At 42.0% G+C, this 15,084-nt stretch overlaps 1 protein-coding gene across 1 annotated transcript in view; it reads left to right on the top strand.

Moving 5' to 3' along the window:
* MYO3B (myosin IIIB) overlaps positions 1–15,084 on the top strand; it is a 240,547-nt gene that overhangs the window by 26,869 nt on the left and 198,594 nt on the right. The window contains exons 10-15 of the mRNA XM_073905602.1: positions 3,546–3,672; positions 4,446–4,656; positions 5,470–5,617; positions 6,865–7,018; positions 8,159–8,247; positions 9,973–10,102. Of these exons, the coding sequence (XP_073761703.1) occupies positions 3,546–3,672; positions 4,446–4,656; positions 5,470–5,617; positions 6,865–7,018; positions 8,159–8,247; positions 9,973–10,102 (859 nt within the window). The remainder of the gene's footprint in view (positions 1–3,545; positions 3,673–4,445; positions 4,657–5,469; positions 5,618–6,864; positions 7,019–8,158; positions 8,248–9,972; positions 10,103–15,084) is intronic.

Below are 15,084 nucleotides of genomic sequence, written 5' to 3'. Positions count from 1 at the left end.
GTAAGTTACCAGGGAAACAACTATCATGAGATGCTTGTGAACCAAGCTAGGAGCAACTTCCTTAATCAGCTCCAGGCTAACAGAAAACGAAGGTCCGTTTCAATGTTCTTCTTAGCCTCAACTTTATTGAGAGAATACCTACATCAGTGAAAGGAGTGTCTTCTGAGAAAAAGAAAGAAGAAGCAAGGGCACCTGGGTGGCTCAGGTCATGATCCCGGGAGTCCTGGGATCGGGCCCCACATCGGGCTCCCTCCTCAGCGGGAGCCTGCTTCTCCCCCTCCCTCTGCCTGCCACTCCCCCTGCTTGTGCTCTCTCTCTGTCAAATAAATAAATAAAAACTTAAAAAAAAAAAAAAAGCAAAGCCCATCCTGCATGGGATGTTGATAGAGAAAGGCTCTTTCTTCCCCACTTCTACTGATTGGTGGTAAAAACGAATTCATACTCATCAACAATGAATTGGGAAACCAGCTGGAGGAGTCATTAATCTTCTTGATAGTATTTCCTGTCCTAAATGAGGTTATTTTGTTTTATCATATAGAAAATAGAAACCTAAGAAATAAAAAGCATCATAGCAAGATTTGGTAGCAGAGGCAGGGATGCCTGGAAAGGTGCATAGGTGGAGATCGGGCAAGACAAAATGAGCAAAGTGAGGAAGGTGAAAATCCTCAGGCTAGCTGTAGGGAGAAAAGAGACTGGATCAAGAAGTTCTGGGTGGGGGTGTGGGGGGGGGGTAGAGGTGTAACCCCCACAGATGAACATGCTACTAATCGTCTTCCATCATGACTGTATGTGGGTGATGTTTTGACTTGAACATAAAGGTGGATGTAGATTCCTAGGCCAGAGAGCTAATTAATAATGCAAGGGTAAGACTAAAGGAGTCAAGGGGAATAGCCTAGAAATGTAACATAAAAAGCACCCTGAGTCTAATTCCTCCACAATGAGGTCAGCTTTGGATACCCTTCTCAAGTTCCCCTCTCTGACCCAAGGAAGGAGACCCAGCCTACCATTGGCTTCAGTCATTCACAGTGTTTGAACCCCAAAGTTTTCACTGAAGGTCATGGGTAGTGTTCTTTTTTTAAAGAGGAAATGTCTGAGCATTGTGCTGAAGAGAATATTGCCAGAGAAACAACCAGGGGAGAACTGCCGTTTCTTTTGGGGATAATCCCCCTAGTGGTGAAATGCCTGGAAGCCCTGTTTTGGGAGGTTTCATGGCTTACACTGTCATATAGGAATGTGTGTGTGTTAGAGGAAATATTTTTTTCTAAGAGTATTGAAATAGGTAAGTTTTTGAGATAACTGGACATAGAAATAACAGATCTAGAACTCACTGCTATAGAGTTTGTGTTTACCCTCTGGGAAGTTGCTTGCTTGTTGCATTTCCGAGCCTCACATTGTATTGATCAAGGTGATGAGATCTGTCATGTTAAATCCAGACTAATCCCAGAAAACCCATTTGGTAGATGTTCTCTTTAGCCAGTCTTAAGTTGTGTGATTACAACAGTGATTTTTTTTTTAATTTTATTTATTTATTTGAGAGAGAGAGCACATGAGAGGGGGGAGGGTCAGAGGGAGAAGCCGACTCCCCGCTGAGCAGGGAGCCCGATGTGGGACTCGATCCCAGGACTCCAGGATCATGACCTGAGCCAAAGGCAGTCGCTTAACCAACTGAGCCACCCAGGCGCCCTAAAACAGTGATTTTTGACTTCAAAAACATGACATCTTGCCTTTGATTTAGAAGTTTGAAGAACAATATCTGTAGTAGAAGCCTGGTTTAAAATCCTCATTTGTCTTTGTAGCATTATCACGTATCCAGCAGATGTCACTATTACAGTCTGTGTTCAGTTGTTGGCTTTACTGAATAATGTTCAGAGGAAGGCTCACTTTGGGAACAATGCTTAATCAATGGTCTAATGACAGTTCCTATTAGTTTGCTGCTGTGTATAGTACTAAATCAAGTTTCTTACCTGAGTATATTTTGTGGAAGTACCTTTCTCTAGCTATAAGCATAAGATGCAGAAATTTCCTGGCTATATATTTGCCTACCTACAGGAAATACATATGTTTAAATAAATAAATGCACTTTATTTTTTTACCATTAATGCTACTTATGTATTGAACTTTCAATATAAAATAGGACTTAGATGATCTGTATTTGCTCACAATACTTCTGACATCAAATGCATGGAGTTTTTTTCCCCCCACACCAACCAATTCTCCTACAATTCGGTTCACTTCTGATACTGTCTACCTGGAGTTAACATCAGATCACATGAGTTAGGGGCTTAGTTCCACAAGATTGCCCCCACTTCAGACACTAATTTTAAGTCCTAGGGTTCATCTACTGACCAAGTGGCTATGAAATGGGAGGTTTAGGGTCCCAATACCCCAAACTTGAGTTTAATAATTGGATAGGACTCAAAAAACTTGGGAAAACAGTACTTAGTATTACTGGTTTATTACAAAGGATACAACTCAGGAACAGCCAAATGGAAGAGATGCATAGGGCAAGGTAAAGGGAAAGGGGGTACTACCTCCTCTTACCACTTCGCACAGGCTGAAAGTGTTCTGGACCTCATCAATTAGAGATTTTAATGGAGGCTCCATTACATAGGCATAAATGATTAAATTATTGTCAGTTGGTGATTAACTCAATCTCCAGCCCTTCTCACCTCCCTGGAAGTCCAGGGTTCAGCTAAAAATCCCAGCCCTTTAATCACATATGTGGTCTCTCTAGCAACCAGCCCTATTCCCCAAGAGTTACCTCATTGGCACAAACTCAGTTATGGTTGAGGGCCTTATTATGAATAACAGAGGATACTCCTTTAATACCTGTTACTCATAATTCCATGGGTTGTTTAGCTTTTGTGCCAGAAATTGGTGTGAAGACCAAATATATGTTTTTATTATATCACAGTATCACAGATAATTTCTAGTGAGTCAGAATATTTCCTGATGTCATTCATAATTATATACTCCATTATTTAACTTCAGAATGTTCAGTGAACCATCAGTGAATGTCCTGATAACTTTTTCATAAAAGCTGTTTTCAAAAGTGGTTAAAGATACCTCTCTCTTATTTTGAAGAAAGAACATACCTGAATTTGGGTGCTGGTATTAGTTATTATAAATGGCTAAAAGTGGCTTAAAGAACAAAGAACATCAGTTGTCTCTTATGGAAGCACTTCAAAGTAAGAGGTTCGTGTTGCAGAACAGCTTTGTTCCATGCAGTCATTGGTCTCAGGAATCCTAGTCAACTGTGTAGTTGAGGCTGGGTTGTTGGGAGGTCCAGCCAGCAATAATGGGAAAGAAAGCATGGAGGAGGCATGCTTGCTTCTGTAAGGTTGGGCTCCAAAGTCACGCACATCTTTCTACTTGCTCCTTTGTTGAGAATTGAGTTCCACTGCCTAACTGCAAGGGAGCTTTGGAAACTTGTTCGTGTGCCCAGGAAAAGGGGGGATGACGGACTTTGGTGGACAGCTAGCAGTGCTAATGGTTTGTTGGTTTGATTGGCAATGACCAAACATGGTTCTTGCTGTCCTTTTCAGGAGGTGCACTCAGTGTACAGAATTTTGGCTGGGATTTTGAATATTGGAAGCATTGAGTTTGCAGCTATTTCCTCTCAACATCAAACCGATAAAAGTGAGGTGCCCAATGCTGAAGCTTTGGAAAGTGGTAATTGTTTGATGTCTGTGCACTGTGTAGCAAAAATGCATGTTTCTTTCACTTTGGTAATTTCTCAAGATGCTGTAAAGTATAGTGTGGGTTTTTTCACTAAGTAGGATTCTCCAAAGGATGTCTTGTAGAACATCAGTATTCTTTTCATAAGCTGCAAATAAATGAAAAGAAATTCTGTAGCAGGTAACTTTTGGCAGTGGTGTCAACACTGGCTACTTTTGAAAATCATCTACAGTTTTTTGAAAAAATATAAGAGGTAGATCCCTGTCTGAAGCCACTGAATCAGCATCTGGATAAGCAGGCACCTATTTATTTTTTAAGGTTCTATAGGTAATAATGGTGACACAAGGAATGAGAATCCTGAGTTAGAAAAAAAGTGACTTAAATAAACACCCTTTGTGTTAAACTGCAGCATCTTTTACTGCCTTTAATACATTACTGTGCTTTGTGACTCTTGAAAAGAATATAGTCCCCAGCTATCTGACCAAAGCCCATAATCTCCTCTCACTTTTTCTCATCAAACACCTGTGAAGAGCTTTCAGAACCGCTTGGGAGATACTGTGTCCGTCTGGATACTTCTTGGGGTTGGGGACCTGGCTTATTTACTTTTGCATCTGAAGTGCCTAGGCACAGCCTAGGACATCATAGATGTTGAGTCAGTGCTGGCTGGCTGGCTGGATGGTTGGCTGGCTGGATGGATGACTCGCTGGTGGCTGGTTGGCTGGCTGGATGACTACATTCTCTGCTGTCATCCTTACCTTTTATTGCAGCTGCCTCCGTTCTCTGCATCAGCCCCGAAGAACTCCAAGAGGCCCTTATCTCACACTGTGTGGTCACCCGCGGTGAGACAATCGTCCGAGCCAATACTGTCGACAGGGCTGTCGATGTCCGAGATGCCATGTCCAAAGCCCTGTATGGGAGGCTCTTCAGTTGGATTGTCAATCGCATCAATACACTCCTGCAGCCAGATGGAAACATATGGCAAGTTCCCTCAGGAAGCAGAGGCCTTGGGAGAGCTGTCAGCGACCCCAGTGTCTCTCAGAGTTTGCAGGAGGAAGCATTCGGTCCTCTCCTGAGTTTTCTTTAATGAAGCTCTCATGTCTTTTCCTCTAAAAGGAGAATGGGATCCAGGAGAATGGAAGAGGCACATGACTGACAGAGCTATTATAGTGTAGTGTTTAAGAGAACAGGCTTGAATGGGAGCTGGGCAAACTGGGTTCACATTTCAGCTCTACACTTTGATCAGCCCCCATACTCTAAGTCACTGTTTTCTCCTCTGTAAAATGAGGGTAATAATATTCTCCTCATAGGGTTGTTTTTAGAATGAGACATTTCATGAAAAGTTTTAAAGCACAGGATCTTATAATATTATTGCTGCTACTACTACCTTTTCTTTCCTAAGCATTAGTGGTTTCTATATTGTGGAAAAATTGACAGCATCAAATTCTAAAGAGTATTCTTCCAATTAAGCCTAATGGGTGGGAAGGTCGAAGAATGAATGGGCAGCAGTTCTAGCCTCTTCGAACAGAGTGGTTCCTCTCTAATCTCTATCTGGAACTTCTGAGTGAGATTTTAAAGGATTCTACTGCTTAAAAAAAAAAGCTGGAAACACTGTCGAGAGACTGAAGGAATGAATGGTTTAAGACAAACTATTTCTTCCCTTAGAGGCAGCTGAATGCTGCTTTTCTGTAAGTGGGTGCATATATGTTGGTAAACACTTGGGCATATATATTTTCCTCATCTTGAGATGAATGTTTCCTTCCCTAAAAGCCTGTTTTCTTCTCTCCCATGCAGTAGTGCAGATGATGGTATGAATGTAGGGATCTTGGATATTTTTGGATTCGAGAACTTTCGGAGAAATTCATTTGAACAGCTCTGCATAAACATCGCCAATGAGCAAATCCAGTACTATTTCAACCAGCACGTTTTTGCTCTCGAGCAGGTAATAGTGAACTCTGAAGTAGTTAAGCCTGATGGGGAAGGTGTCTCCAAGCTGCCCACAATTTGAAGGAGGAACCCTGTTAGGCTAACAGGTAAAAGATCCTAAGGAGAAACCACTGGTGAGACAGTCCTGTCAAAATAAATAGCGTAAATTTAGCCAGAGAAAAAGTCTTGATTTCTGTGGAAAGTTACATCTCCTCACTTGAGTGGAGCTGGTGACGAGCCAGTTATTTAAATGTTGCTTCCAAACTGTTTCATCACACTGTCCAAAATGCTACATTCTCTTCTACTTTATTTGACTAAAAGCACCTGTGATTGTCTCCAGCATGACACAGAATGATCTTGATTTCAGGGCACAGGTTCTTGTTCTTAACTCCCCAACAGGCACCCCCACCCCCACCCCTACACACCAGATCCCACGGTAACTTGGGAGTGGGGATGTCTCCAGGGAGTAGGCTATGTTCTTGGTTTTCTCCAAATGGAAGTCTTTCCCTTATGAGTATGATGATAAATAAAACAGGGTGTGATGCTCATGTGGCCAAAGGCTAGGAGGCCTTCCCCTCCACCCCAATTTCTACTCCAACCCCAGGACTCTGTGCTATTTGAAGTAGTGCAACAATGAAACATCCTGACTGGGCCCTTTGTTTTAGGAGTGAAGACACACACATTGTACCGTGATTACATAAACACAAAGACATGGAATAAAAATATCAGTATTGGTTTTATCAGTGGAACTGGATAAACCTGTGTCGCCCTCCTCCTCCTCCCTTCCCATCCTGCACAAAACTCGACCTCCTTTCACTCAAGGCTCCTTGCATTCATTTCCCTGGGGAGTCTGGAGTTTTCTAGTTTTCTGGTCTGAGATGATTCCCTTTGCAGAATCCTTTGTAGAAGGTAGAAGTCTGCTTTCTTCCTGGTTTAAGCCATATTTATCACCAAAGTAATTCTTTTCAGCTTCCCTTCAGTTCCGTGTCAGTTTCTAAATTACGACTTACCGAGTTGGTGTTTGGGAGACAGCACTGCCCATTCTTTGGCTGCCTCAGCTGTCTGCCACAGGCTGCCTGTAGGTCAGACCAAAACCCAAGCTTCAGCAGTGGGGTAGGCAGAAGAGTCTTTTACTGCACACATACAACTGCCTGTTTCCCACATACAGTCAGCATTGCCAGATACAGAAAGTGTGCCGAAGCAGCCTGGTGCTACCCAGGCCAGGGTCGGGCTGGAGAGACTCACAATCTTGTTTCCCTCCAGGTGGAATATCAGAGTGAAGGCATTGATGCTACCCCCGTGGCGTATGAAGACAATCGCCCACTCCTGGACATGTTCCTCCAGAAACCCCTGGGACTGCTTGCACTTTTGGATGAGGAAAGTCGATTTCCCCAAGCAACTGATCAGACCCTGGTTGGTGAGTGTCCTCTGGAAAAGGCATAATACACTCAGGAGAGAACTTGGTTCATTGGTATTTTAACTTGGTATTCTGGCCACCTGGTAGGTTATGCAAGTATAGACCCTGTTTTTAATGAATGGAAGTCTTCAGCAAATGTCCTGATAGATTTGTGTCTGAAAGCAAACCCATCACCAAGCCGTCCTCACTTTCCTCGTGTTGCCGATATCATTTTTGTACCTTCTTCTCCCTTATTTCCTATAACCAGCACTTGCTTCCCCTCCTTTTCATACCCTTCCCTCCTATCTTTCCCTGGACCCCATCTACGTCTAGTCCAAGTTTGTATAGAAGACCCTCCTGGTCTCCTGGCTCCTAGGTTCACACCTATCCCCTCTACCCTAAACATCCCAGCCAATTTAGTCTTTTTAAAGCCACCTTTTCATTAGGTTGCTGTTGTCTATAGGATGCCAATAAGACACCTCCTCCTGACGTTAAAGGCCCTCTGCACTCTATCCCTGTTCCTCTTGACCTTCTCTGATCTTCAGTGTTGCACATGATCTCATCCCTCACTTAGATTGTGGGATATTTAGGGCAACAAAGCCCCAATCTTTGCATCCGTTTAGTACTTAGCGCGGTTCTTCACACAGAGTAGGCCCTCAGTTACAACAATAGCAAAAATTGTTGTTGAGGGAGGAACAGAAAGTTTCAAGCCTTTTCCCCAGATAGGAAATTGATTGGTGGGAGAGATTCCCTTCTAGGAGTTGAAATTGTCACTCTTGGCGGTTTCCTTTTACCTATAAAGTCATCAGAAGTTGCCACAATAAGTTTATACCAGGGTTGTTTGCCTTCCATGGGATATCTTCACGGTTCTAAAGCTAATTGGCCAGAGTTCTGGTGTCATCAGTGTCCAAGCTAAGAGTTCGTAGAACGAGAGATCTTAGGGCATAGCCTAACACTAAAGACAACATGAAACAACTAAACAAAACTTGATTGTAAGCTCATGTCAACGGGGCATTTTTCTCCATCTTTGTACCTATAATGATAACATCAGGCTGCCTTCAATATCCCTTATTCTGGGTCACTCCTGGCTCAAGGAGCACCTCTTTGTTTGAAGGAGTCAGCAGTTCTCATTGTAACTTTTAAACATGACAATCCACACAGATAAATTTGAAGATAATCTGCGAAACAAATACTTCTGGAGGCCTAAAGGAGTGGAGCTGTGCTTTGGCATTCTGCACTATGCTGGGAAGGTAAGGCAAGTGTGTGTCAGTAAACCTGAATCTGACAAGTGTAGGTGTCCATATTACCCTGTCTGTGCTGCTCACAAAATCGCTTGCAGATTTCCTTCTCCTTTTAATTCTCTGTGAACACCTAATCGTAATTCCCAAACTTTCTCAGTGGTGCTGCTTACAGAAAATCACCCGTAGCAAAAAAGCCATTTCTTGCTGGGGTGGCTGCAGTGTAGCCATCTGCTGCTCACCTGAGCTTTGGCCTAGAGGTGACAGCTATCCAGAGGGAAAACAGTATAGCGCTCACAGTGGTTAGCCGTGAATGTGCACATTCTGAAGTCATTTGGAAATGTGTAGGTAACAGAGGAGGGTTAGTATCACAGTGGGGCTCGGTTTTTAGCACTTTAACTATATGTGTCTACAGGACACCAAAAATGTCTAGATAAAAAGGGGAAAAAATTCACTTCATCATCCAGATTTTAAGCTTTTATAACACTAACTGAAATTTTCACCTTTCATAACTTATGCCTCAGTCTCATTTCAAGTTCCTGAAGCAGAGTGGTGACAAATTTAGGAAACTCTCTGGTTCTGCAGCCAACAACTCATTGCTCGAGTTACTCACAAAGGAGTCATTGGGATTATGGCTAATTGGTTCTGGTGGGGTCTGCTGAGGACCTGGGTCCAAAAAAAGGGTAGGAGTTCAACAAAAGGCATTTGGGATTATTTTGTTGATTTAAGATTTATTGAAAGTATTTTTTATATTCATATCATGGTATTGAAATTAATTTTGCCTGACTGGAGGTTAGTTGAAGGGCAATTCTAGTATAAGTAAAGAGGATTATTTTTCTCTCCGCGGAGTGCATAGTATCTATTTTGGGTCTTTGTTAGAAATTGCAACCCAATTTTTACCCTTAAATACTTCATTCGCCTCAGCACTGATGTCTGACCGTGTCTTAATGTCCTCCACATCTGGGATTCCCGCATCTGTCCTGAGCCCCGTCCCCATTCCGCTCCTCTTCCTTGCCCCTCCCGTTCTGTCTCTCTGTCCCTCCACACCGATTTCCTATTCACCCATCTTCCCTTTCTCTCTCTTCTCCTTTCTTGATTTTAAGGGGGGAAAAAGGATTGTTTTCTTTCTGAGCTCAGTGTCCTTTCCTGAATTCATTCTTTCTCTGGAGTGTTCCTTAAAATTTCTCTGACCTAGATCCCTTCTGTTGTGAGAACTGAAAATGGCTCCGCATCCCTGAGCCATCACTCATGTGCCATGAGTACCTTGGGGAGCAACGACAGTACAGTGGTTATGTATAGGGAGCCCAAACTGCCTGGGTTTGGAAGCCTGCCTGCCACTTGGGAGATTTGTCACCGTGAGAATATCATTCAGCTTCTCGCTAAGTTTCTGCCCACCAGTATAATGGAGATAGTTAATAGCATTTACCGTATAGGACAGGTGCTTTATGCATAGTGACCAATATATAGTGCCCAATTTGTTTTCATAGTTATTCTCACATGATATATCTTTGATACGCCTCTTTTCTTCAAAGAGCACCTGAACCAGAAGTTAAGATAAATTGGCCTGTCAAAAATTACAGTTTTTTCCTCCTTATCTCATGGTCTGGATTTAGAGGCATGGCTGTGTCAAGATAAAGTCTCTACATAGATCGATGAATGACTGACCTCAGACAGCTTGCCAGTGTTGCCAGCAATGGATGTTATCAGCTAGTTTGCTATTTGCTGTTCATGTTGCAGGTATTATACGATGCTTCTGGGGTTCTTGAGAAAAACAGAGACACTCTCCCTGCTGATGTGGTTGTGGTCCTGAGAACTTCAGAAAACAAGCTTCTGCAGCAGCTCTTCTCGATTCCTTTGACCAAAACAGGTACATGGAGCCCCCTGACCTCCCTGGGCCTGATGCTTCCACAAGCACTGCTGGAGTTTCCTTGTTAGTGTCTAAATACTGCCAGGGCTACACTACTACCATTTGGAACTTTAAGCAGGGGTACAGGTCTATCCAACTACAAGAAAAGGAAAGTGATTGTTTCTTTTGCAATTTAATTGCATATCATCAGTGTATATACACTGTGTACACACACACACACACACACACACACACACACACACACACACACTTTTTATAACATTAACTCTTAGACTTCTCATTTTCTCTGCTTGCCTCTTTCCATTCTTCCACTTATAAAACCATAAGTTATCATTAATTCATGCTAAGCACTCTAGGGTGGTCTCAGTTTACCTAGAATTTTTTGGGGAAGATTATTTCTGTTCACATATGATTCTAAGTGAAGGGAATGTGGGGAATCCAAAGATCATCCAGTCATGGGGTCCTCAGAGGTCACCTGGTCCAACTCACTACCCAGTCAGTGCCCCACCCCCCACTCTCCTAACCAACTTAGAATAGGTCCATCATGGCCTGCATGCCCGGCCTTTGCTCTCTCACAGCCACCTTTTGCTTAATGGCTTCTGTTTAGCTGCACTGTCAGTTCTTATGATAAGAATTAGAAAACTAGGGCCAAAGAACAGAACTTCCCTGTCTTTGCTGTTTTACCAAATAGATTCCCATTTGGTCAACCTGGGATCTGCTGCCTTTGGCCAGGCAGCCCACTAGATCTTCTCACAACTTTTCTCTCGAGGGCGTTATGTGCTGAGGGTCTGTCTGGAAACAGTTGTGGGTATGCTTTTATGAAAACTGGAGGAGAAGCCTCTTCGTCATTGTTCATTATTTCCTTTTCTTTCTTCCCACGTCCCTCTTGAAATCATTGGCACCCATGTCTAGTTTGGGGCCTTTGTATGCTAAAAGGGAGTGGCTGCCAGGTCTGATTTTTAGCAACATGCAGAGAAATGAAAAACTTGGCTAAGAAAAAAGCCACAGTCTACAACCTTTGCTTCATCTTAACTTGGGAAGAAAGTTGAAACCAGTTCTTAACTTTCTTCAAACATGCTCCTTTAAACAAAAATAGTAGGGTGCCCATGAGAAAGCTGCCTCCACCTTTCTTTCCAGACCTCCCTTGGGCAGAGCCAGGATTTGATTCATTATCTCTTTATGAAGATATTTACCCTCAAACCTTGGTTCTAAAGACGTTGTGCATCCTACATTGAAGGTCAGAATATTAATCAAGCTTCTAAATTTTAAAACATCTATTTTTGGTTTTAACGTATTACAGCCTTTGAAGGTGGGAGAATTTTGTTGGACAGAAGTAGTTTGTTTTGTTTTTGCTGAAATTTTAAATATTTGTTTCAGAGTGGCCAGATGTGAACAGGGCTCCCTCACCAGACACTTAGGTCTTATCAGGAAACTTATGTGCAGGGGCAAAGATACACCCATTATTAATACCCCTAATATGTACTCTTTGAAGTGAAATCTACCCAAATGACTTGTCAGTTGGCATTTATACTCTCTCATAAATATGAGTAACGATTTGTCAGATCTGTTCACAACGTTGGAATTTCCAATTTTTCAGCTGTTGGCAAAATGAAAACAATTTCGCAGCCTGGGCCACTAGGTGGCGTGATTCAAGAAGTCAGACTCTGCAGCAAGCCTTGTGTTTGCCGTTGACCGCCTAAATGGGGAGGAACATGAACAAAGAGAGAGCCTCTGCTATTTTTTTTTTTTTTTTTTTTTGCTTTTTGCTTTTTGCTTTTCCCTGAAAGAGCTTTCCTCCTGTCTTGTAACTCTGTGAATCTTGCCTTCAAACTGCATTCCATACCTCCTGGAGGAAACAAAAGTGGAAAAGAAGACTGGAAACAAACATATTTTCCTAACAAGCTTCCTTGTAATCCTGAGTTGATATGGTATATAATAATTTCTTTTGAAATCCTAAGCTTTATTTTCTCCACATTTTGAGTATAATTTAGAAGCCACAAAAACACATCAAAACTAATAAGCATGATTCTATTTTCTTTTTCTGAAATTATTCATATAAAAATGCCTTCAATCAACATTTATAGAACAGCTTCTAATAATAAGACACCGTGTAGGCAGCAAGGAGGAGCTAAAGATAAAATGGCTTTGCCCTAAAGCAACGGGAACTTTCCTTTACCTTCACTTTTCTGTCTAGAATTTACATCCTTATGATGATATTTGCCCTCAAATATCAGTTCTTAAGAGATTGTGCATCCAATGTTGACGGTCAGAATATTAACTAAGATTCTAAGTTTTAAAACATCCATATTCTATATTTTTTGGTATTAGTATGTTACAGCCTTTGAGGGTGGGAAAACCTTACTGGACAGAAATAGTTCGTGCTATTTTTACTGAAATTGTAAATAACTCGTTCCAGCACATGTCTCTTATGAAAGCAGATGTGGGTTGTACATCTCAGCATTCTCCCTGGAAGCAAGGTCCCTCACATCCTGGCATTTTAAAAAGAGTATGCCGATATTTTCAGTGCATGAGAAACCATTTTCTTCGTTGTTTTTATTTTTATTTTTTACTGTTTTGAACCCTTAAGTTCTTGTTTTATTAAAATTAAATGGGTCACTAGTTCAATGAGCATAGATATGGGTAGTTACTTTACAAACTTCTTTAGGAGATGAACTACAGAGAGGAAGGAAAAAAATCAAAGTTGAAAAGCTTAGGAGGCTGTTAGTCCCAGACTTTGAAAAGAGGTCCATTGTTGGACTCCTCAGTTTTGAGAGAAGAGAACTCTATGGGATATTGGCACTGCTCTGGCTCGTGGTCCTCATGATGGTTATGTGTTATAATATCTGTTATGCTGTACATGTTTTGCAAACTTTTCTGGGCATGCATTCTATTTCACAATAGCACTTTTGTTTTCCAAAAGATAGGAGATCTTAAAATGCAAAGAGAAACTTTCTTTATCTAAGATTTCCTGTTCCCTTAAGTTGAGGTTTCCTGGTAGCTAGACTGTTGCAGCCCTTGGCTTTCAAAGGCAGGCATCAGAGAGCTCCTGGCTGACATTGCTGTTTGTTTAAATCAGCCTCCTCTCTGGGGGCTGGGCAGGTAACAATCCCTTCATTAGTGTTTATAAAACAGAAGTATTGGTTCTTGGTCTAATCTCTTAATGAGGTTGAGAGGATTAACCTCTGTGTGTCTCTGTGTGAAACCATAATATAAAATCAGAGAGAGTAATCCAGTTGACATTTTCCTATTTCCTGTACCCAACTTCCTGTTCATGTTGTACATCTCCAAATACCGAAAAGGTTAAAAAACGTGGGGTTTGAAGTCAGGAGGCGCAGGATCATCGGGAGATAGGGCTTCTCCCAAATTTCTCTAGCTCCCTTAGCAGCAGCCCCTTTCTGGCATGCAGCTGCCTGCTCCCACTCCAGGGTACTCACTGGCCATCAGGAGCTCGGAGGCAGCTCAGACTTATGGGGCCGCTCTCTTGCCTCTAGATGGGCCACTTCGGACGTGGTGAAATTTTCTTTGTAATTTTCTTCCTATTGATAGGAAGTTCTCTGGAGATTTCATGGGTGAAAATTTGATGTGGCAGCAACATTGCTTTCTAAATCTTCAGCTGGGACTTTTCATACTGCATGATCTAGGTAGAAAAACATTAAAAGGAAAGATGTTATAACAAGGTTTCATCATATATTTTCTTGTTTGGGGGACGTTCCACTTGCTACTAATAAACTAGAGAAAAGTTCAAAAGGCTCAAGGAAAGAAAGAGAAGACGTTTCAAAAGGAACTTGAAAAATCTATTTCTGTCTTTGAACTGTGAATTCTGACTTCCAGGTTAAGGGTTTGGGGTTTTAAAGGAGTTCGGAACTTGGAAGAAACTAGAAAAAACAAGAGCAGTGCCAGAGGGAATATTCTACAAGCCTCCAAGTCTAGCTTTGCTTCAGAATCTAGAACTGAGTTTGGCTCTCTTTTCTCCTGCCCAAGCTCTCCCAGGTAGTTCCCTTGGAATTTCTTTGAAGTGAAAATCAACAGTAAATTCGCTTTATCTTGACTTCCATTGATTCTGCTTCTTACTTGGGGAGGGGCAAGATGAGCCCCCTCGTTTCATCTGTAAAGTACCAACACCATCACTGCTGAAATGCTTGATGTTGCTTTTTCCTGAATCTGTCACTCCCCAAATTCAGCATTCAGCTCTTAAGAGGATGCCTTTTGGTAACTGTCTCTGAGAGTTTTCATTTTCCACTTACGGTTTCTCCTCCCTACTAGCAGTTCAGAAAATGGGTCTAGCAGGATGAGCTGACTCTAAATGACAAGGTTCCAGGGTCACGGACATGGACAGTGCTTCCCTCCTCCTGAAACAGCAGCTCTAATGAGCCAACCCTCTCAGGAAGCCCCGAGGGGTGAGTTCCTCAAGCAGAGACCTGCTTCTGTTTAATTTGAGAGTGTATTTCAGTCAGTAGGTAATTATATATTTAGGGTCTATCTAGATGTCGTGTTGTGCATAGGTGCTTTCTAGAAGGAATAAAAGAAAATCCCAATTCGAATAGTCAGGGACAGACAGTGTGTATTCTAAATGTATAAAGTATGCACAAAATAGTGTAAATTCTGAATAGGCATGTAAGTCAGTAAATGAGGACAGTATAAGCATGGTGTCTGTAATAAGTAAAAATAGAAAAGTCATGGAAATATGTGTCAGTATGGGATAAAACTTCTTTTAGTTGTAAAGACTTCTTGGAAGAGTTTTTTAAAATTTATTATTATTTTTTTAAGATTTTATTTATTTGAGAGAGAACATGAGCAAGGGGAGAGAGCGGCAGGAGAGGGAGAGGGAGAAGCAGGCTCCCAGCTGAGTAGGGAGCCCCACACATGGGGCTCGATCCCAGGACGCTGGGATCATGACCTGAGCCAAAGGCCACGCTTAACCGACTGAGCCACCCAGGCGCCCCGGAAGAGTTTTTTCTCTTTTTTTGTGGTTTTGTTTGTTT

The sequence above is a fragment of the Callorhinus ursinus genome, unplaced genomic scaffold (assembly GCF_003265705.2).
Source record: "Callorhinus ursinus isolate GAN/ISIS: 27379988/994484 unplaced genomic scaffold, GSC_fseal_2.0 scaffold2, whole genome shotgun sequence".
NCBI classification, from domain to species: domain Eukaryota; kingdom Metazoa; phylum Chordata; class Mammalia; order Carnivora; family Otariidae; genus Callorhinus; species Callorhinus ursinus.
This window is presented reverse-complemented; position numbering and strand designations above follow the sequence as displayed.